The sequence below is a fragment of the Erpetoichthys calabaricus genome, chromosome 2 (genome assembly GCF_900747795.2).
Source record: "Erpetoichthys calabaricus chromosome 2, fErpCal1.3, whole genome shotgun sequence".
In the NCBI taxonomy this organism is placed as follows: domain Eukaryota; kingdom Metazoa; phylum Chordata; class Cladistia; order Polypteriformes; family Polypteridae; genus Erpetoichthys; species Erpetoichthys calabaricus.
The window spans coordinates 86,875,532-86,902,827 of record NC_041395.2 but is presented as its reverse complement, the minus strand read 5'-3'; the positions used below and the strand labels follow the sequence as shown (position 1 = coordinate 86,902,827).

The 27,296-nt window shown below is 39.3% G+C and overlaps 1 protein-coding gene across 2 annotated transcripts in view; it reads right to left on the bottom strand.

Annotated features, from left to right (window-relative positions):
- Positions 1-24,352, bottom strand: part of tuft1a (tuftelin 1a) — a 62,670-nt gene extending 38,318 nt beyond the window's left edge. Inside the window, exon 1 of one of the 2 annotated variants that reach the window (XM_051923282.1) lies at positions 24,132-24,352. In XM_051923282.1, the coding sequence (XP_051779242.1) occupies positions 24,132-24,155 (24 nt within the window). In that variant the 5' untranslated portion in view covers positions 24,156-24,352. Of the gene's footprint in view, positions 1-17,392; positions 17,695-24,131 lie in introns of those variants that run through there. The other variant, XM_028794040.2, reaches the window with a different exon arrangement.
- Between the last annotated feature and the right edge of the window lie 2,944 nt (positions 24,353-27,296).

The window sequence follows — 27,296 nt, the reverse complement described above, 5'->3', positions numbered from 1 at the left end:
CTGTGGCACTCCAGGACCGACGTTGCCTACCCCTGCTTTAGACCTTCCCTTTCACTCTTTCTGATACCATCTGTCACAAATGCACTAGGAGGTACAAATTACTAGAACATCTTTAGAGAGGATCATGGAGGAACATGTCTTATTTAAACCTCAGATAGTTTGGTTTGCTCTTTAATGCTGAAGCGTGTGTTATCACCATGACTAGACTGAAAGAGGCTTTCATAAAGAAGGTTTCAATGACGATCAAATCTTGATATGTCCACATATGTTAAAAAACAAAACAACATTTCTTGATGTGTACTTAGTTTTTCACATGACCGTACAGTAGTTTTTGTTTTCTCAAGAATGTGCCTGCTGTGTTAACTGGAGGCTCTAAACTGGCATGCGTGGGAGTCATTGGTCCAGTCCTGTCTTTAATGCTGATGGGATACGCTCTGGCTGCCTTCATCCATACCATAGTACCTTGATTTTGTCCCCAGTATATCTGAGGTTCAGTTACACACATATGCCGATGATATCCAGCTTTACATGAGGTTCATATCTGGATGCATATCAGTTATAACCAAGCTCTCTAGCCCACATTAGATCTATCAGTACATGAATGTCTTTTAATGTCCTACAGGCAAACACAAAGCTGAACTTCTTCTTGTGGGATTGTCATCTTAAATCAAGAAGATTAATATCTTTGTACCAGATCTTGGTGTTGTAAACTTAATCCAGCCTCTAGAACAGTCTAAATGTTAAAAATCACAGGCGGTAGCCAGTCTTCTGACCACCTTCCTCTCCTCCTTTTCATCATCTCTCAAACGGATTACTGGATTTAACTTTCAATGGCTTTCCTGCATGAAGCATTAACAGATTACAACAACTTTGTAGTAATACTACCAGAGACTAACTAAGCGTAATGAACATGTCACTGCTAAACTGGCTCACCTGCTTTCCATATGTTATCAGATCATATTCAAAACTCTGCAAATCTTACAAAGATGATAATTCTAATCACCAGGTCATCGATGCCAAACCTTTTTTATCATTTAAATAATAATTAAATAAAAATAATTTAAATAATCACTATTTGCCTTGCCCACTTCTGTTACCTTCATTTCCTACCCTGTGTGTTCATCTCAAGCTTTCTTCTGAGCACTGCACAGTCTAAGCTGAGATTCTTTCAGTTCATGTATGGTTTTGTAGACTCTTCAATATTTATTTTTCTGTAATTTTTAAAGCATTTTCTGATCTGAAAACAGATAAGCAAAAATAAATTTATTGATTGTAATGGAAACATTTAGTGTGGAAAAGTATGGATGTACTAGAAATTATGACAACAGAACTAAGCAGACTGTTGAATTTATTTATGAATTGACATTGTTTAATTCATACTACCTAGAATGTTGATTTCTGACATATACAGTAAGTTTAGATGTGTGATGGCACACCAAAGAGTTTAAACACAATAATTCTCAAGGTAGTTAATAAAACTTTTCTCTTTTGATACTCTGCATCTCATATCATATCCTTTGTTAACCCACATAAACCAGACCAGAGTTGCGGGTGAGCTGGAGCCTATCCCACCTAGTATAATGCACAAAGCAGGGCACCAGTCCATTGCAGAACAAGCACACACACACACGGGCCAATTTAGTGTCACTAGTTCACCTAACTTGAATGTCTTTGGACAGCGGAAGGACAATGGAGAAAACTCACACACACACGGGGAGAACATGAAAACTCCATGCAAGAAGGACCTGTGATGCAAATCCTGGTCTCCTTACTGTGAGGCAGCAGAGACTACCACTGTGCTGCCTTGCAGCCAACTCTGTATCTCATATTACTGAGTTTTTCCCAGATATTTTTAATTCAATGAACTTGCTCTAATACAATTATTTTAACTATGTGCCATGGGGAACATGGCTGTGCAGTGCCATTGCAATGCTTAGACACTGGTTCAGTTTCAAGAAATGGTCCTTCTACTATATATCCTTATGCACTGAAGGTTGATTTTTAAAAAAAATGTTCCCAAAACTATTACCTGGCGCAGAGCCTCATTTATTTTTACTTAAATAATCTCCATCTAGTACAGAGACATTACCATTTCATGATCTTGCATACCTCCGTCACTGCCAAGTTGTTTTTCAAAGGGAGAATCAGCTTCAAAAACAATTACAGCATAACGTCATGTGAAAAACAAGCACACCCTTCTTTTATTCTACTCATATTTTTTCTAGTATGAAAAAATGACAAAAACATGTTATTGTGTTGATTGTCACCTAAGGAGTTACATTTAGGACTTGGTGAGGATTAGATGACTGTTGTGTATGCTCTGAAGGGTAAAACCATAAAACCGGAAGAGTACGTACTTACTATTTCACATGACTGTGTGCAAAGTGCTCCCAGCAGCAAAAGGTTTAAAGTTAAGCAGACTGATTTGGTTTCTTTTGTTCTCTCTTTTCTCTCTTCCTCTTCTCACAGCCTCACATATGCAACACTGACATGTCTTTTGTATTACTAAATGGACAGAGATATGCAGTAGAACCAGGCTAAGTAATGCCGGTTCATTCTCTCTGAAGTCAGGTCTCAAGTCTTTTGTTTGTAAAACACATAATGCAATATGGACGAACATGTAGATAGACAAGCTGCACAGAACCTAGCATGGAACTTAACCAGTCTGTGAGTTTGGCAGTCTCAAGCACTTTAAGTAAGACTGTCAAACAAGGTAAAAGATGATTTTAATTTTGATATAATTTGTTAATCCCCTGTGGGGAATTATGAAAGTCCTTACTTCAAAAGACTCTCATGGTCTGGTTTGGGTGGTGTTGCTCAAATTGGAGAGTTTTGTACTTAATTAAAAAGAAATAAACTAGTAGTAACATGTGTGTATACAACACATGCTCACAAACAGCATGAGGCCTGCACACTGGTGCAGTGGGTGGTAATGCTGTCTCCGAGCTTGAATCCCTAGTTTATTTCCCACCTTGAATGCTTTTGTTGTGGACTTTGCATGTTCTCCCTGTGTTTCTGTCTATTTGTCCCAGGATTTCAGTTTTCTCCAACAGTCCCAAGACATGCTATCAAATTATATTGCCTTCTATACACTGTGTTGGTGCTGAGTATGTGTTGTTTGTATTTCTGTCCTGGTCTGGAATACGTTTTAATGCCAGTTCTTATCTTGTGGCCATTTTTGCTGGGTAAATCTAGACATTTCAGTCTAGGACTAAAGCCAATAGACTGACACTGATGAAGAGTGAAAAGCTATGGGATGAATTATACGGTAAATGCAAAAGTGAGCAAAACAATGGATTTATGTGAAGAAACCCTTGAAAGACTATTCCCAATGTTCACTTAAGCTCACCTAAATAGAAGCGAGTTAGTCACCCAACTGTCCTCAGAACCGCCTGAATTCACTAGTGCTTGGGCTCAAAAAGCTCAGTGTTGGAGGTACAGCACAAGGAAGCTGTCTCAAGTTGACCTTATTGTGGCTCATAGCTTGTGGCATCTTTACTGCTAACAGTTTGTTCCACTTCATGCAACACTGAATCCACTGCTGATTGTAGATTCTCTCTTGGACAGTTTCTCAACCACTGGGTTGCGAGTTGCTACTGTTTACAATGGTTGTGGGAGGTAGCAATAACCCGATCGCAGTACATTAACACCCTACCCCTGCCTTGACGTTTATGCTTGATTCATCAAAGGGAATTTGTGGCTTGCAAAATCATTTCCATGGGAAAAAATGAATTGCGACACCCAAACGTTTGCGGAACACTGCTCTAGGATATCCTCATGTTTTTGTCATGGAGTTGTTGGAAAAGCCCATTTTCAGATGGGTAGAGTGTTGCAATGAAGGACTGCCTGGGTTTGGCAGTGATGATTACATACTGTACCTAATGTCAATCCAAAGTTTGACTCTATTGGTATAAGGTCCCAATATATAAGGACACAAACACACATCACATTACACATCCACAATTAGCCTACAATTCTGTCACCTGTGCCTTTAGAAGGAACTGGCATGAAACTAGGATTCATTAGAATAGATTCTTTGGCCTGAACAATCACGTGTTTGTCAGCTAGCTTCACCCATGTCTTCTTGTTTCATGGTTACATGAGTGAAATTTGGCTGGGGTGTCAACTGCTACACACTACCCTAACAAAATATACTGATCTGTGCATTCTCATATGTTTCTTTCAACATCATTGCTGTACCCTTTCATTACCTGATGGACTGCTTCCATCTGTTACCCTTTACAAGCTGTGCTCCATTCATTAGAAGTCTGCTTCTGACAACAAGACCACTGTTCTGGCTGGATGTCTTTTGTGTGGAGGCCCATTATCATTTCTTCTATACTTACAGCAGTGTCTGGTGTCCACTACCTTGACATGTTCAAAGCCTCTTAAATTTTTAGTTTAATTAATTTTTCCTCTGAATTACACACACTCTCTGCTGGATCCATCTTACCTTCTTTAAATAGCATATGTGATCTTGCAGCTGATGTTGCATTCTATTACATGGCAAAGTGACCTAACAAGGAGAGTATGTACTGTACTACTGCTTATTTTGTGTCTGTGGTCCTCTGCTTTAAACGCTGTCCAATAAAATGAAGAAGCTGCCACAAATGAATGCTATGTTTATTAACAGCAGGTAATGCATATACCTGTATTTAGTGGGTCAACCCCGCAGAAAGCGTGAGTAACAATGAATGGACTTCATCTTCCTCTGAATCATCTGCCTAGGCCTGTTTGAGCACTGTATGATATAATGCTATATACAAATTCTCTTCATTTCTGTGATTCAGGTAATGCTGCAGCAGAACAGATTTCATAGGAATTAACATAATTGCTTCATGTTTTATGTTTATATTTCAAAATCTACTCTATGTACTTTATATTATACTAGCTGTGTTTTCCCTGGGAAATTTCATAAGACAATGGAACTCAGTTGTAGCACCATTGGTTATTTAGATGTATCAGAATGATTGTGTAACTACAGCTAGGTCCATAAATATTTGGACAGAGACAACTTTTTTCTAATTTTGGTTCTGTACATTACTACAATGAATTTTAAATGAAACAACTCAGATGCAGTTGAAGTGAAGATTGTCAGCTTTAATTCAGTGGGGTGAACAAAACAATTGCATAAAAATATGAGGCAACTAAAGCATTTTTTTAACACAATCCCTTCATTTCAGGGGCTCAAAAATAATTGGACAAATGACTCAAAGGCTATTTTATAGGCAGGTGTGGACAAGTCCGTTGTTATGTCATTATCAATTAAGCAGATAAAAGGCCTGGAGTTGATTTGAGGTGTGGTGCTTGCAGTGAACAGACAACATGCGGTCAAAGGAGCTCTCCATGCAGGTGAAAGAAGCCATCCTTAAGCTGCAAAAACACAAAAAACCCATCCAAGAAATTGCTACAATATTACGAGTGGCAAAATTTGGTACATCCTGAGAAAGACAGCAAGCACTGGTGTTCTCAGCAACGCAAAAAGACCTGGACGTCCACAGAAGAGAACAGTGGTGGATGATCGCAGAATCATTTCCATGGTGAAGAGAAACCCCATCACAACAGCCAACCAAGTGAACAACACTCTCCAGGAGGTAGGCATATCGATATCCAAGTCTACCATAAAGAGAAGACTGCATGAAAGTAAATACAGAGGGTGCACTGCAAGGTGCAAGCCACTCATAAGCCTCAAGAATAGAAAGGCTAGATTGGACTTTGCTAAAGAACATCTAAAAAAGCCAGCACAGTTCTGGAAAAACATTCTTTGGACAGATGAAACCAAGATCAACCTCTACCAGAATGATGGCCAGAAAAAAGTATGGAGAAGGCGTGGAACAGCTCATTATCCAAAGCATATCACATCATCTGTAAAACACGGTGGAGGCAGTGTGATGGCTTGGGCATGCATGGCTGCCAGTGGGACTGGGACACTAGTGTTTATTGATTATGTAACACAGGACAGAAGCAGCCGAATGAATTCTGAGGTGTTCAGAGACATACTGTCTGCTCAAATCTAGCTAAATGCAGTCAAACTGATTAGTTGGCGTTTCATGATACAGATGGACAATGACCCAAAACATACAGCCACAGCAACCCAGGAGTTTATTAAAGCAAAGAAGTGGAAAATTCTTGAATGGCCAAGTCAGTCACCTGATCTTAACCCAATTGAGCATGCATTTCACTTGTTGAAGACTAAACCTCAGACAGAAAGGCCCACAAACAAACAGCAACTGAAAGCCGCTGCAGTAAAGGCCTGGCAGAGCATTAAAAAGGAGGAAACCCAGCATCTGGTGATGTCCATGAGTTCAAGACTTCAGGCTGTCATTGCCAGCAAAGGGTTTTCAACCAAGTATTAGAAATGAACATTTTATTTCCAGTTATTTAATTTGTCCAATTACTTTTGAGCCCCTGAAATGAAGGGATTGTGTTAAAAAATGCTTTAGTTGCCTCACATTTTTATGCAATCGTTTTGTTCACCCCACTGAATTAAAGCTGAAAGTCTGCACTTCAACTGCACCTGAGTTGATTCATTTAAAATTCATTGTGGTAATGTACAGAACCAAAATTAGAAAAAAGTTGTCTCTGTCCAAATATTTATGGACCTAGTTGTAAGTGCTTTTATGTATAAAATATTTGTAGTTCTGCGGTGGGTTGGCGCCCTGCCCGGGATTGTTTCCTGCCTTGTGCCCTGTGTTGGCTGGGATTGGCTCCAGCAGACCCCCGTGACCCTGTGTTCGGATTCAGCGGGTTAGAAAATGGATGGATGGATGGATATTTGTAGTTTTTAATCAAGGACTAACTATTGGCAGGCAGAGTGGTGTACTGGTTGAGGCTTTGCACCTGAGACTGTGGGTTTAAATCCTGGTACTGCCACTGTGTGCCCATGAGCTTCACTCTGTCTGTACTCCAGCTTAAAAAAAGAACTAAATGTAACCAAATGAATTTTGCAAATGTTGTAAGATGCCTTAGATAAAGGCATCATTCGACTAATAATAATAGCATTAGGTCATTGGAGCTGCTTACTCTTAAACATGCTATACACAGCCCTTCGTGTGTAAAACATTCCTGTGTTAGACCAAGTCCTGCTTTTCCTAGTGACTTGGCTTTTTTTGATAGTCACTGCAAAACAGAATTTTGCTGGAAACTGTACTCTTTTGAATTGCAACAGGTAATCAGTAGGAATAATCTGAAATTTAAACATATATTTTTATTATCATTATTAGATGTTTGCCATTTTAATTTGTTTACGTCATTAAGTATTTTTTTTTCTTGTTTTTCATCAGTTGTATATTCAAGCTTATAATTTTTTTTTTGGCCATTGCTTTAGGCAGATAAATAAAGTGCTAACACTGAATTGTGATTTATTTTAACTTGTTACAAACAGGCTGCACATTTACGTAGCTCATATAATATAACTGAATGTTTTTACTTTTAGAGCTGTTTTCTGCCAGTACTATGGTTTGGAAGCTTCCTAAATGATTGGGAGTCTCCATTTAAAGTCTGCAGATGCGACTGGATACGTAAATAATTTGGGAGAGTGGTGGAGAGGGAGGGTGGGGCATTCCCCGTTCAAACTAATCAGACATGTGCGTAAATGTAAATGACTTTGGAGAGCAGGGTGGGGGTCCCCTTTCAAAGTCCATAGATGTGAATGTATATTCTAATGGAATAGCCTGTGGGGGACCCATTTAATTTAAACTTGCACAATCTGTCTCACTTGTCCTAGATCTGAGGATGCCACTTCCACCTCCACTTCTCTCTCCTTGCCTGTTTGCTTTTGGTAAAGCCACAACAACACTCACAGCCACAGTGTCTGGCACCACCATTGGAGCTAGCTAGCGTACCTGCTAATCATTGAGCCTCTCATCTTTCTTGAACTTTGCCAAACTTTCTCTTTTCCATTTCACATCTCACTGGACATGACCAACAGGATTACTGTACGTCTGTTTTTTCCTGTCTAGGACACCCTCTCTTCTTCAGTCATCCGGCCACCCTTTTGGCTAGTGCTGCTGTCAATCGCTTCTGTATCTTTTTCTGTCAGTGCCACATACAGCATGTAAGTTAACATAATATCAACAAATAGCGACACATAAAAAAAAATAAAAATGACGATTCATTTTCTTTTTTCTACAATGTCACCAAATTTCAATCAAATCAGTCAAAGCATTTATGAGATTTTAGGGTATTTAGTTTTTCTATTGGGGGTTAGAGAGGGGGTACTCCGAAATAGCGATATTTAGGAATGTCCTTTCTTAGATGATTCTTGCTCGCCTAGATGTACAATCTTGCCAAATTTCAGCTTTTCAACTAAATGGGAAATAGTGCTTATGTTGACGAGTGAGTGAGTAAATAAGTCAGTCAACTTTGCATTACAAATATACAGTATAAATTGTGACAATTAACTGGGCAACTGAGAATATTTTAAAATGGATTACCATTCTTTGTACAATTTTTTCTAAGTTTAAATGAATAATAACACGCATTAGTGGGCTCTAGACTGGCAGTGCACCCAGTGCTGGTTCCTTCCATAATGCTAAAATATTCTCCAGTACCTGTGAACCTGAATTGGATTAAACAGGCCTGTGAATGTTACATTATGAATATTTTCATTAAGGCTAAGTAAGTTAACATGTCATCGCCTAATTTTGTGATGTGTCAAATTAAAGACTACAATTTTAGAAACATAATGAAGCTGAAAACTGGAGCTGTAACCTTAATACCCAGCTGCGGCACATTTTCTTTAACTCTCTATTATCTGAACAAGGCGAACCACAAAAATCTACATTGCTGATTACACAATGTTCATTCTGTTTCAATTTATAGCAAAGTAGAATGCAGCTCACTGGACGTTGAACTTAACAAGGGAGCAGACATTCATAAATCAGTCTTTGTTAAGTCAATAAAATCCCCACAAATGACAGTAGACAGATTTAGTAGCAGATCTCCCGTCTCCCGCCTTCCCAGCCCAGAGGTGTAACTCTCATGGAAATCTAACATTCCTGCTGTGACTTCTTTGACCTTGGCTCTGGGAAGTTTAACCATGGAATTCTAAATGGTATCAAATTTCAAAATTCTTTTGTGAAAAAGCAGGGGAGGGAAGCCAACAAACAGCTAAACTGCCAAATGCAACCCTTCAACTGATAAGAGTAAGGCAGCTTGATAACTGCAGCCAGTTCATTAAATGTATCAGCAGGTCTCATAGCAGATATTTTTGTATTCTTTAAATAGATTTTACCAGACACTGCTTTGGAAACAAAGACACAAGAACAGGAAGTGAGCTTGGAAAAGAGTCTATAACTTTGCTACAAATGTGCCAAAGGATCTTCAGCCCTGAAACTTTGTCTGCTGTTGTTTTGTTGCCTGGATGTGCTTCACTATGACATATGAACAGTCATTCACTTCAATAGTTCAAAGATTTTTACATATGCACGTAGAACCACTTTATTGTGAGGTGGCAGGCAGTGGTCTGGAAGCCTTATATCTGTGCCTGTAGGAGTATATCAGCAACTCCTTTGAATCACCTTAACTAGTTAAAGATCTTGAGAGGCCACATGGCAGCATGAAGTACAAGGTACAAAGCCTCACTGGAAAGGGCTCCAGGGCAGGCCATCACAGAGTACATTCACACACACACACACACACACCAGTCCTGCCAGTCAGACAATATTACATAATACCAGTAACAGCGCACTGCACGAATACACTTGACTTGAGCATTCCTAGATTTCAAACTCTTTCTCTGTACATATAGCATTCATTTGCTCAGAGGTTGATGTGCTTGCTGCTTCCTGAGCAGCTCTTCTTTCCTCCACCCTATCAGCCCGCTTCTTCTCTTCTTTTGTTGGCATCTTTTCGCATTAAAACTGATTAAGTTAGTGTTTGTGTTGCAATTACTTTGTAAGTTTTCCTTAATTTTTTACTTAAGCTGGCACTTAAGTCTTCAATCTGCCTCAAGAATGATTTAGGATATGAAGAGGTAGGAGAAGTGATGGCGAATAAAAATAAAAATAAAAAGAGGAATAACCTTGGAGGTCAATCATCTCCACGAAAGCAGACACTAGAGGTCACGTAGTATATGTGTACCAAATTTCAGGTCAATAGTTCAAATGGTTTGTGAACTACAGGTGATTTAAAATTCTGGACAGACAAATGAACAGCCATGGTAGCGTATTATATAAGAAGATTATTAGGTCACATGAGCTGCTTTTTCTTGAACATGCTATATACAATCGCCCATGAGTAAAATATTTCTGGATTAGATCAATTCCTGCTTATTTTCTGTTTTTCCTAGTGACTTGGTTTTTGCAAAATACAATTTTACAGGAAAGTGTATTCTTGTTAATTGAAACAGGTAATTGGTTGGAATAATCTGAAATCTGAGTATGTATTATTAGATGTTTATGATTTTCATTTGTTTTTATGGTGTTTACTCAAGTATTTCTTTTTGTGTTTTTCATCAGTTGTATACTTAAGCTCGTTTTTTCTTTTTTGATGGTTTTTAACATTGTGGTTATTTTCTCAGATGTTTGAAGTGGAAGAAAGTAACTGCTGCTAAACAACTGAGGGTCTCTGTTTAAAGTCAGCTGATGCGAATGTATATAAAGAATTTTACAGGTAGGAAGAAAACAGAGATGCCCAACAACACCACAATTCTACCATAACCTGCCGAGTGTAGGCTCTACACACAAACAGATAGGCCACAGCAGAATCTGAAGCCATTCTCTTAAAGTTGTGAGGCAGCGGCAGTAAACATTGCACCATCACACCATCCTTCTATGCTGCTTATATTTCAAAACAGAAAATATTACTAGAACTATCAAAATTATTTGTATGGAAGATTAATAAAGTATGTAAGGTGAGATTCAATGGTTGAACTTCTTTTTAAGGGTCACAATCTAATATCTCTAGTCAGTAGCACTGATTATTCAAAAAAATCCTAAAGTCATGTTTCATAGCATTGGTCTATTTCTTTAAATAGATATTAAAATCAACACATTATAAATGGTTCCACAGTAACATTGCATCATTTCTTAATTAATCAAACTCTTCAGAAATTAACGTCTTGTATGTTCCTTTCTCACTCAAGAATATGCCTCATCTTGTTGTCGTAATTTATTTAGGGCAATGTTTCAAATACTGCATATTTGAACAGTCCATGTACCTGATAAATGAAAGATATAATTACAACAGAAAATTGCGTTCCTAAGGAATGAGAAGCAAATATCCACCCGAATTAAAAAAAAAAAAACAAGTGAAGGGAAAAAAAATCATTCAGCACAGACAGTCCGCCCATGGTCTAAGTCCTGTCTGAGTACAACGAGAATCAATGTGTAATTAACTGTCTGGCTTTGTGACACTGGCTTTATTTAAAAATACATATAACATTACCTTTGGAGTGGATATTCAAAACCTTTTTCTTTCTATAATAATGAGTCATTCTGTATTTTTGAATAATATAAAGTAATACAGAAAACCCAAAATATGTTATTCCACCCCCACTGCCAACACTTCTACGGTGAATACCCGCAGGCAGTACATGTACACCTACGGGGTGTGGCGCCATTACTTCATTGCTTACATTGTTCCTAAATTCCAATTACGCACGTCCATTAATACTTAACAGAAAAAAAAAATACTTTGTGGACTGTTTTCATCCTCTTTCTCTTGGCACGCACAGATACTGTATATATGCTAATAATGTTGGGTAGTGTAATAGGTTTTGCCATTGGCCCTTTGTTTTTATGGTTTGGCATCCCTGGCAAGCTAGTAAATTAAAGGATCATTTCTCTTGTTCTAAGGCAGTTATTCACAAAAAGTCTGACATTTATAGGCCAGAAGTGGTTCATGTTACACAAAAACTTATCAGTTCACAGGCCCAATGCACACATTGCACAGTAATTTTAACAGTGGCACATATTAACGGCAGCGTACAGTATCAGCAAATAAAGAAGAACACGTGTGAAAAGGTCGGGCAGGCTAAAGCTATGAACTGTTCAGATTCATAGAACAGAAAATACAAGCAACCAAATCCAGGAATGAGCTCAGAGGCAACTGCTGCTTCAAATGTCTTAGGCAAGGTGGTGGTAGTGATTGGTGCCACATGGGTCACAGCTCCAAATTCTAACAAGGAGCATAAATCTAACAGATTGCAACAACAAGCTCAAAGGCATCTGTGTGCTGTTGAAAAGCTGCAGGTATTGTGGTGGTGGTGGTGGTAATTAAGGAGTTGACCTTGAAGCCACGAGAGCCACATGTTCAAACCCAGACTTTATGATCTAATATAATATTAAAACAGTCAAAGTAATTTACATTTTTTTGCATATTAAAGTGTTTACTAATCATGATTTTGGGATGGCATTTGCTGTGAAAAATGCTTCTAAAGATTAAACATTTGGCACATGCTTTGTTTTCTCTGTGTATCGTTTTCTACATTAGCAAATATTCACCGTGAACAAGAAGATGGTCTGCTTGTCTGTGTCTAAATGTCAGATCCCTTCAGCAAGTGAACAGTCCAAAGAGGATTCTAAAAGTGAACTCTTTAACAACTGTTTCTTGAAAACACACATCCTGCTTACTTGCGTTATGAGGTGGATTGTTAGTCCCTAAAACAGGAGTGTCGAACTCCAGGCCTGGTGGGCCGCAGTGGCTGCAGGCTTTCATTCTAACCCTTTTCCTAATCAGTGACCAGTTTTCACTGCTAATTAACTCCTTTCCCTTTCATTTTAATAGCCCTGTTTTTAAGGATTCAGTCCTCTAAATGTATTCCTTTCTTCATTAAATGGCAGCCAAACGGAAATGAGACATGAAATGAGCCACAGATGACCAGCCAAATTGGGACTTCAAACTCCAACCAATTTCACTCCAGCCAGTTTCTTAATGAGAAGCCCATTCTAAACCCATTATTTAATTCAACGGCCTGTTGTTGCTCTCATTCTGCCACAGCAGACATTTTCAAAACTGTTGATATTCTGTTTTTTCTAAGAACACAATCAATGTGTTATGATGACCTGAGAAATCAACCTTACTGAGACCTCTACCTTCCTTTATTTTCAGATATTGTGTGAGATGGGCACAGGTGACCTGGTCATGTGGCGGCTTGTTTTGTGTCTCACTATTATAACTAAGGGGCCTGAGTCAAGTTAATTAATACTAAGGCAAAAGAAGTTAATTAGCAGCAAAACTGGTTACTAATGAAGAAGATGGTTAGAATGAAAACCTGCAGCCACTTTTGCCCTCCAGGACTGGAGTTTGACACCCCTGCCCTAAACAGTAACACAGAATGGCTGCAATATTCAAAAATAGAGAATGTTGCATTAACTGGTTTGCTGCCACACTGAATTGGTTAATTGGATTAGTAAAACGATGGATGATACTCTTTTTTTACATTTGGATGGAGTAAAAAGGACTATTATAATAAAAGTGGCCACTCACCACATATTACTCAAAACTAAAATGTTCAGAAAGTGTGGTAAATGTTGATTTTAAAATCATAATATAATCCTAGAAAAAGTAAATTAAAAAGCTAATTTCCTCATATACAGGGTAGAAAAATAGAAATAAACATATAAAACAGATTATGCATAGGATGAACGCTGTCACATAAAATCAACAAAACTAATAGAAATGCTTAAGAGAAGAAATCATTCTGCAGGTGAATCCACAGTGCACACTACATAAGTACAAGCATTGTCAACCATACTTAATCCAAACGGGGGTCTCAGAGGGGCAGAACCTTTGCTGGCGAAACTGGTGCCTCACTTTTACACACACTTACACTCAGGCCATTTTGGAATCATCTACTTGCACCGCTTTGTAGGATGTGAGAAGAAATCTAAGAGTATCATGAGTAAAATCCACAGATATGGGGTAAATATGTAAACTCCACACAGACAGTGAACAAGTGAGGGATTTGAACCCAGGATTCTGGGTTCATGAGGAAGCAATATCAGACACTATTAACATTCATTTCTCATGATGGAACTCCAAATGCATTACGAGGACTGACCAAAGTAAAATGTTTTTAAATTTTCAATAAGTCTAACCGAGTATCTACTTTTCTTCCTACTTCTAAGATAATGCTTAGTAATGTTAGGAATCTGGTTGTTAAACTTTAAAAATGGGAGGGACACCACATGGAACACACAAAAGAAAAATGCAGTCACAAGTTTTAAACCAAAAACTGCTTAGTAAGTAACTGACAGCACTGAAATATTTGTGAAATATTTGCCTGTGGGGAAGACAGCAATTTGTACTGAGTTAGGGATGAAGGACACGATTAGTTTCACAGTTAATTCTTTTTTTAACTTGTCTAACTTGCACCTCTCCACGTGCTGCTTGTTTAAAGTAACAACCGCTCTGTGTTTTGTTTATCTACAGTTAACTACCATGAGCCCCAAATATCTCCAACTGCCATTAACAAGAGTTTGTTCACTTAATAGTTGCACAGACATCTGTGTTCTATGAATTTACATTTTTGCTTTTTTTAGGAATTCAGGTTCTGAGATCTCTGATTAAGTGACAACTTCCCTTAAGACGGTAGGATAGATAGATAGATAGATAGATAGATAGATAGATAGATAGATAGATAGATAGATAGATAGATAGATAGATTACACTTTTTTTATTCTCAAAGGGGATTTTTTTAACAGACGCTCCAAAAACAAACAAACAAACGAATGAACAAATAAATAAATACAACAACCCCCCCCCCCCCACAAACATAAAAACTTCTGGCCTGGATAACAGAGAGCTGCTGCTGTCAATAACAGGCTTGTAGGTGGCATTAAGATGAAGTCATCATCTGTAAAGGCTGCCGTAGAAAAATGCTTTGTGGCTTGAAGTAAAACAGACGGCACTCAACCACGGTGTTGTTCTGAAGAAGATTTGGAAAAGTATGCACTGACAAATGTATTTATGACGAATAATGTATTATTCTGAGTGGTAAGATGGTGAAATGGTTAGTACAGGTGCCTTACAGATGTAGCTCCGTAGGTTTGAATCCTACACACTGGTATCCATATGCGATCTGCACATTCTTCCTGTGTCCCGTATGGGTTGCCCTCAGGTACTCTGGTTTTACTCCCACGTCTCCAAAGACTTTCGCGTTAAGTTAATCCCTGACTCCAAACAGATCCAGTGTTGCTGTTGGTTCATGTGTGTGAGTGTCTTTTCCCAGGCTGTTTCCAGACTTGCACTGAGCTCCAACATAGAGTCTGACTCCACGCAATCCTGAATTGGATTAAGCCAGTTTGAAAATGTTGTTATGTTTTACCTCAGGTGGCATTTGTTGTACGGGCTTCACTGCATTCAAAATAAAACCAAAAATGCACTTAACTTTGCTCTGGTTATTGAAACTCTGGAGAACCAGCAAGCAACTCCTGAAAACTGCATTTGAATCCTGACCTGTCTGTGTGGTGTTTGTATGATTTTTTCTGGGTCCTTCCAAAACCACACAGTGGTGTCTCTAAACTGGCCCGGTATGTGTGTGTGTGAATGAAATGCAGCCTGCCCAGGGAAGATTCCTGCTTAGCGCCTGTGGGGATCCACCCTGGCCCTCTTTATTCTAAAGCTTGAGTCATTGAAATTAGAATATGGAAGGGTAGACAGAGAACGGCTCGCTACTTTTATACACATACTCTCTTTGTTATAATACAATAGGGTCACCTTTTCCATTAATCAGTCAATGTTTGTGCCAAATAACTCTAAAGGGAGTTTAATTTAAAGAAAATAAGGAGGTGTTAATCAGACAGAATAACTGCATGGCTTATTCATAATGTTTCTTGCTTGGCTATCATTTGTAATCTGTTTATGCTTCTCTCTGCTGTCTATGTTGTTGATTTCTGTGGGTTACAGAATTTGACTGCATTGCTTAACATGTCTTCTTCTACCAGGCTTTTCGTCTACTCTTTCATTGTATCTGTCTGAAAGGCTCAGTACACAATAAAGATTTATTGATTTTTCTAAAGCAAAAAATTGTCCATTTTTAAGTTCAGTGAGTTATTCCAAGGTAGGCAAACAATGAGTGGCCAAAATTTCTTATAGTGAGGATCTTTTTTATATTATGCATGCAGATCCTTTTCTTAATTAATTCAGCATACAGCTGCCTTATGTTCTCTGCATTGAATGCTGCTGCGTAGCCCCAAAACTACAAAAAGACATCCACCCAAACCAATGCATATGATACAATCAAATCTGATATGTCTGAATTGTAATAAGCTTGCACTCGGCACGCCGCAGATCAGACCCATCCTAGACTTTAACCTATGAGTGCTGGACTAGTCAGATATTTTCTAGGTTTGATGTGTATAAAAATAGCAATGGCAATATAATAATAATAATAATATTCATCATCTCTGATACTGTGGTGCAGTGGATAGCACTACCGCCCCATCACAGCACTCCATGTTTAAAATCCTGCAACAGGATGTTGTCTGCATGAAGTATGTACATTCTCTCCATGTCTGTGTTGATTTCCCTTGAGTTTAGACGGAGTGGGGATTCCCAATCTGGCCCCTGTGTGTCTGTGAGTGAGCCCTGTGATAGACGGGGTTGTTTTCTGATGATGATTATTATTATTAGTCTTCAAATATGTCAACAGTGCTCGACATCTCATTGTTACATTTTAGTGACCACTCTCATGAAACTGGTTTTTGAACAGAAAACGCTAAAAGTTATTCATAGGTAAAAATCTGAAACCCACAATTTATGGAAATATTCTTCAATATTCACTGGGGAAGTTTTATTTATAATTGTATAATAATTGCAAGGCAGGAGGAACTCATCCTGAATGGAGAGCAAGTCCATTGTTAGCAATAATAACAACAGTTTTGTTATTTAAACTTAAACAATGTACACATGTTTCTATAAATTGTAGTTTATAAAATGTTTCACCTCTGCAGCAAACTACAACATTTAATCAAGGAATTGCAATAACTGTAGCATTAAATGGATCAAATCATGACAAATGCGCTCACTGAAATTTCTAAAGCAGGCATCGTCAATGAAAGCAAACCAGGTTGCATTTCCAGACCCTTTTGTCCCAGACTGTAATGTGACCCGGCATTATTTCTAAAAATGATTACGAAAGATTTTAAATTTGCCCTCCACCACCTGCTCAGGGCCGCGACAAAAATCGGACAAATTTAAATGGTAACTACTTTATCTGAAAAATTAGATATATAACAAAGATGTAATTAATGAACATTCATCCTATGAAACGCATCACAACTGCACAAATTTAGTTCACATCAGTTTACATCGATTACAGAAAAAATGTTTAGAATAAAACGCTGGAAGGCTCTATTCTACTCCTTTTATGGTAAAAACTTTAAAGTAACATTGAGATGATAAAATAATAAATGAAACTAGAGGCACGATCGATACTTCCTCTCACCGTTGACGCATTCTCCGTTAGGTCTGTGTAAGTACAATAGCTTCGAGACATTGCGTTCATGGTGTTCCTCTTGAATAAATCCAAATTGCGCTCCACTTTCTCCACTGGCAGGTCGATCCAAACAGCAGCTACTTTTTGTCCACTTAATGTGCTGTACTTTTGAAATGACTCCAGCGACTACATCACACGAGAAGGGCGGTAACATAAACTGAAACAGAACACCTGAAACCTCCGGATGCAGGCGTCCTGAATAGATGGTGTCTGATTGGCAGGAGTAGCTCCTCACACACTGTCAGTTCCTCTTCGGCACACCTCGGTGCCAGCTAGTAGGAACACGCGAAAAGTACCGAAGTATCGCTTGGAATGAAGCCAGCGCTGCTTTGTATCCAATCAGATTATCGCTACTGGTAAATGACAGCTTTATCCACCAATCGTACTTCAGAACGAGTGTTCTGTCACACTGGTTCCAAAGCGCAGGTGTGATTTCATAATCAAATAACATTAGAATGAGGTGAACAGTTTCAAAATATGACTGCGGTAACACGAAACACGCGCGTAGTAATGATTTAATGACATTTGGTGGAACTTCTAATGACTTATAGACAGTACCGCCGCTCCCTATACACAGAGTACGCAGTCTGCGTAGGGCACCAACTCCCAGGGGGGCACCATCCCAGCTGCTCAAAAAAATCGTTTTTATATATTATAATAATAAATTAACATTAATAATATACATATACAAATAAAAAAAAATATAAACGTATATATTGCATTTTACGGTGAACGCAGAGTAGGCTAAGCACACCTTATTTGAATAAAGTTCTATTTTGGCCCCTATAGTAGGTGTTTTTTTTATTATTTTATTTTTACTTCCGTAATATTTGGGGGAGGGGGCACAAAAGTAAATTTCTGCTTAGGGCACCCATTTGGCCAGCAGCGGCCCTGCTTATAGACATTTGATCCAATTTCTAACGTTGACATTACATAATTCTACGCAAAAATAAAAATATCAGAAGTAACAAAATATATGACAAAGGCAAAAGGGAGAAACGTAAAGCGCTAAATGCATAAGTTCAGAGGTCCAAAAGCACTTCTAGATAAGGTGCCACTCCTCCAACAGGGCATCCTCACCTCATACCCACCTACAATAAGGCAGGCCAATTTAGAGGCACTAATACACCCATCACAGGTATCCTTTTTTATTACTTTCATGCGCTACCAACGGTGAAAAATAGCACTTAATTTTAATTTTGAATACCCCTATTAAGGTGATTATTTTTAATTTTGAATATAATATCCTTTTTACAACAATGCCCTTTTTACAAAGGAGTCACGTAATAAAAACTAATACTGTAAAATTATACAAAATACATAGCAAAAAAGTATTCATGTTTACTTTCTAAAACTTTAATTTTCTAAGCCTACTTAATCAAATACAGGAGGATTTTGATATGGGGCACCTCATGCAAGTGGCAACAGGTAGAAGAGGGGACTCAGCAGTAGATAGGATGCCAGGACATAACTGGGCACATTAACATCCACTCACTGTACAGAACCAATCTACTGGTGTACCCCTTATATCATCTGTAATACTAACATGTCTTTACACCGTTTTATATTCCTCACCCTTTGATTAAGGATTGTGGCTCCCTGCATAGTGTCTCCATTTGTTAACATTGCTTCCACCGTTGATTTCTTCAGTGGATATATCTCATAAAATGAAAAGGTTGATAGCATCTGTGTCACTGAATAAAAGACTACCATACAGTATAAACAAGAGGCCCTTCCTCAGAGAAGTCTTGCTCCGTGATATTTTAATTATTCACTGTCAAAGTGTAGCTCATTTAAACTTGGTACTTTCTTACAAGCACAGTATTAATCATTACCAGGAGGCTTTGTAAAAAGAATGCAGGGGGTTTATGAGCTACATTTTATCATTTTGAACACACCTCTACATTTCCACAGGGTGTATATTTCTTCAGAAAGGACAACTCTAAAGACTGGTGTAGGGCTGGAGCGTCAGGACTTACTGGAGTTTAGGCAAGCATGCAGAGGCAAGACAAAGTACGACAAACTGGGAGGATAAGGTCAAAGCTCAGTGGGGACAAGTCTTGGCTGCCTTTTATGTGATAGTATTTTCTATAGTTATAAATTAAATTTTTACTGTGATCTAGAAAACACTCAGTCCTCCAATCCTCTAATAAAGGTGGTTCATGCGCTTCTTACAAAACACACCAGCCCAGGTCACTCGGCCGTGGGTGCTGCCACCTTTTTGCCTTAATGGTGTATATACAGTGGTGGAGCTACTTCACAACCAGCAACAAGGTCTGGTAACTACAGTTATCTTCTTCAAAGGGGTTGTTCCATGACAGAGCACCACAAACTTTATTTTTTACATATTTTAATATCCTTTAAATTTTAATTTTTTGACAATTATTTTGTATTAAATTACACTATATTATTATTTTAAAAAAAAAACCTTCTCATACAGTAAACACCCAAAATTGTTAAGCAATGTGAAGTAAAGTCACTTTTGGGGCACTTCAGGAACTAGGGGCCCTGAAGCTTAAGCTTCACATCAGATCTGCCTCTATGTGTATCACTGTGTTTTGCACTCACAGTGTATGACTTGAAAAAAACCTGAAGCTCAGTTCTGTAGTGGAGGTAGCCCACACCTCTACTTCTGTGGTCGTGTATATGGCTTTCTTTTGGACTCCTAGTTAGGACTCAGGAAATGTCCAAAGTACTGCTCGTTTGTAGACAAGCACCTCTCTATTGTCCTCATCCTTGCATTCTGTATCTTGTATTAAACGTCTTGCATGTGATGGTCACAGCGGTTGACTCAGTGTTGTAAACAGTTTGTTTCTGCATGTCCTGAGGAAGTTATAACGTGTTGTTTGTCACTCTCTGTCAGTGCTTGCATTGTGTATGTTGCACTTTACACTAAACAGATGGTGCTACTGCTTTTATTGTTCTGCAGTTTGTACCCTGGCTCAATGGCTCTATATACAAGCTGATTTCTTGCTTCAGTATGAGCCTCCACCCTGGAGCTCCACGTAAGTGGAGGTGACTGCAATGGGCACCATAAAGTCTAGCTGCAGACCTCCAGAGCTCCTCTCGATTACACTATGGTTAGAGTTGTGGGAGGGTTATCTGACTCATATACAGTAATAAAGACTGTCTATTAAATCAACACCAGGTACCTGGAGCTCCATTGGCCTGTGCAATGTGCCTCACTGTCAGCAGATGTCACCAATGTCACTTTCCTGAGACAGGGTACAAGCACAGCTGTTTTTTTTCAGTCAGCCATGATGCATTGCTAAACTACTAGCCCACAAGTCCAATTCATAGGTCATGCTGCACACATCATGGCATAAGCTTTCAATTAAGACCAAAATCAAGTTCCAAGGCCCAGAGGTTTGCAAGTTTTTGCATGACAGACAGATAACCCTTAGCATTATATATTTACTGTATATACTGTATATAGATAGATAGATAGATAGATAGATAGATAGATAGATAGATAGATAGATAGATAGATAGATAGATAGATAGATAAAGGGCACGTCTATGAAATATACTACATAAAATAATAAAAAAAACTGATTGATTGAATGACTAAGCTCTTAAAAGTGATGGTTCATTAATAACATTTTACTGGGTTGTGTGGTTCCTTGTGGAGTCCGTACTTGACAAAGAACCATTTCATTCTGGGAACAGTTCTTTGCAAATTAAGTTGGTTCTTTGCACTCTGAAAAGTTTCCTAATATGTAGACAAAACAGAAATCTTTTATATGCAGTAGGCTACCTAGCAAAATACCGAAGATCATGAAACCCGAATTGGGCCTGTTATTATGTGTGACAACAGTCCTTTTGAAACCAGAAACCCATTGGTATTTCACAAATCGGCTATTGTCTATTCATGATTATTTATGGAACATGATGGAGATCTAAATTAAAAGGCTCTTTCTTGAACCTTCATCTGGCTGGTTCTTTTGGGAACTAAAAATGATTTCCCAATGACATTGCTCTGAAGAGCCACTTCAGCACCTTTATTTTTAAGAGTGTAGGGGGCAATTACTTCCTCACACTCTGCCTGTTGATGCTGAATACCTTAATTCATTCTATAAATGACATAAGGAGAAATGTATATTTTCACTCAGGTGATCTTCATCTAATATTAGATTTAGACCTGAAAACATTCAAACTCAAACAATTGTAATAATACAGGAAGTCAGGAATGTGGCAACTACCGTTTCATGGCATTATATATAATATAAATCTTTTAAAATTCAAATTCATCTTATTTTTGTACAGTGCTCTTCACTCAGTATAGGCTTAGGGCGTGTACACAAAAGCAGATCTATGAAGTAATGTAGAGAGTAACCGCTCAATGAGTCTCTCACAAATCACACTCTCCTGTTGCACTACAATCATCAATGTGACCGGACAGACACACATTTTAACATTTAGTTTAAACACACTACATCAGCCTGTAAGAGACCCTGCAGCATGAGCCTGCAACTTTGAGATTTTTAAGTTAAGCTCTACTAACATCACATCTTACTCACTGATTTCCATAACGTGTAACTTACTTTTATTTAAATGTATTAAAAGAATTTCAGGAATGTAAATGTTTTTCTCTGTAAATGACTTTCCTTAACATCTATACTTTGAATATTGTGTGTCATACTATATTATTTCCTTACAGAAGGCACAGTGGTGCACTGCTGGGTTTCTCTCCATAGATTGCCTTGCAACTGTGTGTGGAGTTTGCATGTTCTCCTCAGGTCTAAGTGGAGGGTCCTTCCAGGCCTTCGGCTCTCTTCCTGAAGGGCCAGGTACAAGTTTAACAATGGCGTAGCTAGGGGCGGGCAGAGGGTGCGGTTCGCTCCGGCACATTTTTGGGGGCGGCATAATTGGCCAAAAGGCTCAGTACAATTCGTGTGTAAGCAGCAGGGTTCGGAAAAATATCACTCATGAATGACAAAAGTAAAATTCTCTGAGTTTTACCCACAAATGCTTCAAAAATAATTTTCAGACTGTCCTTCTGTAACGGCATCAGATACAGCAGTTGAAATGTATGAGGCAATAACAAAAATAAACATAAACATCCATCCATTTTCCAACCCGCTGAATCCAAACACAGGGTCACGGGGGTCTGCTGGAGCCAATCCCATTCAACACAAGGCACAAGGCAGGAACCAATCCCAGGCAGGGTGCCAACCCACCGCAGGACACACACAAACACACCCACACACCAAGCACACACTAGGGCCAATTTAGAATCGCCAATCCACCTAACCTGCATGTCTTTGGACTGTGGGAGGAAACCGGAGCGCCCGGAGGAAACTAAACATAAACATTACACCAATAATAATTTCTAGGAAGATAAACAACTAATTTACAATTTAGAATTTTGTTTCGTTATCAATCCGAATGCGTTCCTGCTCTTTGCAGAAAACATCCCCAGCTATCACTTGTACACTACACTGGTTCTGGTTTTCGCAGCGTAATGATATTAAACTAATAATTAGCACACGGCTTATCAGTGCGTCTAGATAGATAGATAGTCTATACTATATTCTTGTCTAGTTGATGCTTATAAATAATTATATGTGAAAACTTATTGCTGTTTCTCTATATATGAATACATCTATGTAAAATGTATCTTAATTTTTCTCTATACGTCATTTTAATTTTCTGATTAAATAGGTTAACATATTCAGATATGTCGGAGGGAGGCGAATTGAAGCCTCGCCCAGCCCCGTACGGCACGAACTCAAGCTACGCCACTGAGGGTTAATGCGGTGGACCTGTGCCCCATTCAGGGTTGGTCCCTTTCATACATTTAATACTATAAAATAGATGTGTTTACAAAATCATACACTTTTAAATGTATGGTTCGCACTGCTGCTTGTCGAATCCTGTGCCCGGTCCATCGTCCATGGGCACCAGCTTGCTTCTTGGTTTTTCACCAAAGACGTGCAAGTGAAGTCGACTGGCCATTCCAAAGTGGCCCCCCATGAGTACTCGTGTGCGCGTGAGGGGCTCGCCGTGGGCTCCATGTAGCGAGGCGGCGGCGCTATCACTGCCCCACCATGCCGCAGTTCGTGTTGCAGATCTAATTTACTTAGTGTGATCCACGGTCTTGGAAAGACGAAGGAATGAGCGTAGAGCAGCCAGGAACAAGCTCTGTATGGGCCACCGATGCATCGCTTGGCAGATCGAGCCCAGCACCCGGTTATCTCAACACTCGCATCTGGATGTGGGACGAAGCCTTGTCAGCATTTTAACGAGAACGTCTGAAACTTTGAAACGACGACGTTACATTTTTACTACTAATAATTTATTCGAGTTTACGTAAACCTTAAACAGATAACATTAACAAACCTGTTAAAACATTTAAGTTTCTTTGAGCGGAGCGTGTCACTGCAGCACAGCCAAGGAACAAATCAGCCCAGGTGTCCCTGTGGGCGCCACGACCGGGATGCTCCCTGTGAGGGTTTGGCGCCATGTACAGGTGTTGTTCCCGTAGCCGCCCGATGACAACTACTGGGATAAACTCCCGCGACCCGCCACAGAAAAAATAACGGATGGATACTTAACTACCGTGAAATCCAAATACAATAAATCAACGGGGCGTATGACATTTTCGGGATGGACACTGACTCCCTCTATTCAGTTCGTCTTAAGGCAAAATCAACCTTCCTGAATGCCTCCCCCTGAATGCACTTACCTCAGAATCACTAATTACCGCCATTCCTTGCCTGAAGTGCAGTCATTTCGGCGCGACATAAACTTTCTTTCGATGACGAACACGTGAAGCTGTCTTCTTAGCTGTGGAAATCAGAGGCAGAATCGGTCAACACACCCGCACATCCAAAGAGCACATTGCCGCTGGGCAGCCAGCTGATTAGTTGGTCCCAGTTGTGCGGGAGGGACATTCCGAAAGCGACAAGGTCCATATGGCATCATGAGATTTTAGCAGAGACCGAGCCTACAGGTCCTCAGTGCAGAAGTCTGCGCGCTAACCAGTGAGCCCAGGCAGCAATCGGCTTTGAGCGGCTAAATGGGGACTTACCGGCTGTCGACGTGCTTTCCTTATAATTAGCAAGTGTTGTCGCTGAGCTCGACGAACAAAGCCCGACGTGACACACGACAGCGGCTTTTTAAAGCCCCCCTCCCAGCCCTTGTGTTTTAAGAAGACTTATAATTAGTACACCCCACCCGCCAGCTAATTCTCTGATGGTCGAAACAAAGGGATTTGTGTACTGAACACAACAGTTTCGGGCTAAACTGCAAAAGCAAACAGTGCTTAACATTGTTTTCTTAATTGTAAAAGGACTTTGAGTGATTTTTAGGCTTGACAAGTGCTGTGATCTAATGAACGTTTATTTTATTTATCATATTTCAATGAGAACATCATGAGCAGGCACTTTACAAAGCTCACAACACCGAATACATTTGTCCATTTTCTTTACATGTTTTCATTTTTCATTTTAGAGATGTGAAAGCATCATGGTGCACAAGACAGCGCTCGGCCTTAGATGGGACCTCCATCATAAGACACACTGACCATCAGCAGACTGGTTTTAGGAACCAATCAGCTCAGCCAAAGGAGAAAAGCTATGCAAGAACTTGAAGAACAAACAAATGGCCTGTCAGGAGACATCGGGGCCCACTGTGCCACACCATTGGCAATTCATAGTTTGTGTATTCTTCTTGTGTCCACATGTTTTTTTGGGGAATTTCCTACCATATTCCAGTTTTTTCCATTTTTCTTCTCACATTATTAAAACATGCCGGTTAGGTTGACAGGAGACACCAACCTGGCCCAATACTTGTGTTCCATGTAACAGACTGGCTTCCCATCCACAGCTCTTTGGGCGGAATATTACCTGGAGAGGACTCTGGAAGGTGGTGCGATTGCGGATCAAGTTCCTTTTTCTGGTCAGTGTATGACATTTCTCCCTAGCCCTTCAAACCTCTTCTTCCTGGGTCTGGCAGATTCACCAGCATGTCCATTGATCCTGAAAAGATGATCCCTGGAGCATATCGTAAGCTGTTGCCCAAAGGCATTGGTTTGGGTAGCTAGTATGATGACCATGTGCTAAGAGCAGTAGAAGATACCGTTTGCAGAGGCATCCATTAAAATAAGCACCCATACCCAGCTAAGCAGGCCATTGTTTTTGTTAAAGCTGAGAAGCCACAATGCCAACCTAGTGCATCAGAAGGCCTGCTGACAACAGCATAAGACTTGCAGCTCTAGGCTGACCATGGCAGAAAGTTGAAATTCCATTTTGTCAATCACACTTAGGCCAGATTTGATCCTTACATCTCAATCAACTAAGCAGGTGCTCACAGTCCACTGGGAAGACCAGATTGAAGAAGGACATTAAAGCAAGTGGGCCAGGTATGAACGGTTGGCGGAAGAGTGTTGGAGCAAGAGGTGGATGGCCAAGTGTCAGCCTATGGACTGGCTGTTCAGGCTGGTCTCTTCATCAAACCATAAAAACTCTTTGGTATATCTGGACTGCACAACAGAAGAGCCATCAAGAACATTTTTGAAGTTGCTAAAAATGCTTCTAGGTGGCTTTGTATCAGGAGGGCTGAACCTTGGTGTGGCATACTATGTACCATATACACCTTTACATAGTTTTGCTATTTACTATATATACAATAAATATTATAAAATATATATAGTACATATAACTTTATACAAGCAGTACTACTGTATATGCACATATATACAGCATACATACAGTAGATGTGTTATACACTATATATACATTATATATACAGTATGCAATACATGATATAAAATATATACAGTATATACTGTAACTATACACAGTATACTATACATACACATGCATAGATCTGCATATACGAGTACTATACATATAGCACATCTAAATATTGATCTATAAACTGTATGTATTTAAATCTACAGTATGTCTCTCTATATATACAGAATGTCTATATGACTGTTTCCTTTCTCTCTCATTTTGTGTCACTTCTTATCATATTCTTAGTTTTTCCTCTCTTTCTTGATAATTCATTTAAATTTGGCCATTTCATCTTGGTCCTCACACTCTGTTTATTTGTTTTCTTTCACTTTCTTGTCTGCGCCTATGTTTTCTAACCCAGTTTCATGTAGTTGTGTTGAGCAATGTGTGCTTAAAATACTTCTTCACAGCCCAAGAAGAACAGTGCGTGGGAGAAACCTCTGTGTTAATGTAAAAAGCCTGCCGATAAACATCATGCTGACTGCATGACTTTGGGCAGAGTCAGAAGCCACAACAGTCTGTTTTTCCACCCTAATTGCCCTTGCGGTAGTCAAAACACAGAAGAAACACAACAACATTGCCTAGTCTGACAGAAACCTGGCCATGTTATGGTTACAGATTGCAGCTGCCATTCTCCACCAAATCAGGGCTCTTTTTCATCTGTTTTGATTGTGGGTTTCCTTCTGTCTCAGCTGTTCACTATTATGGGGTCAGCCTCAAGTGTACCCATAATACTACTGTAAAAATCACCATTTCCTATCTACCGTAGGTCACTTTCTGTGCTGCATGCTTCATTTTAGGAGCCATGTCTTGAGGATTGGCTTTTAGGGTTCCTTCATACAGCACAACACACATTGTGTTTCTAATCACAAACTTAGAAAAGTAGACTCACCTGACGGGACAAGTACATTCATTGTATCCAAGTTAATTTCCCAAAACTGTCTGCTAATCTAGTGTGTCATGCTCTTGGCAGCAGTGGGAAACCACAGAATGTCAAGAAAGTCAAGGTCAGAACGATATCTATCCATTATCAAGCCTACGTAATTCAGTTTAGGGTTGTGTAGTCGTGCCTCGGATTCCTACAGGGCTCCATTGGAGTTCGACACAGCCCT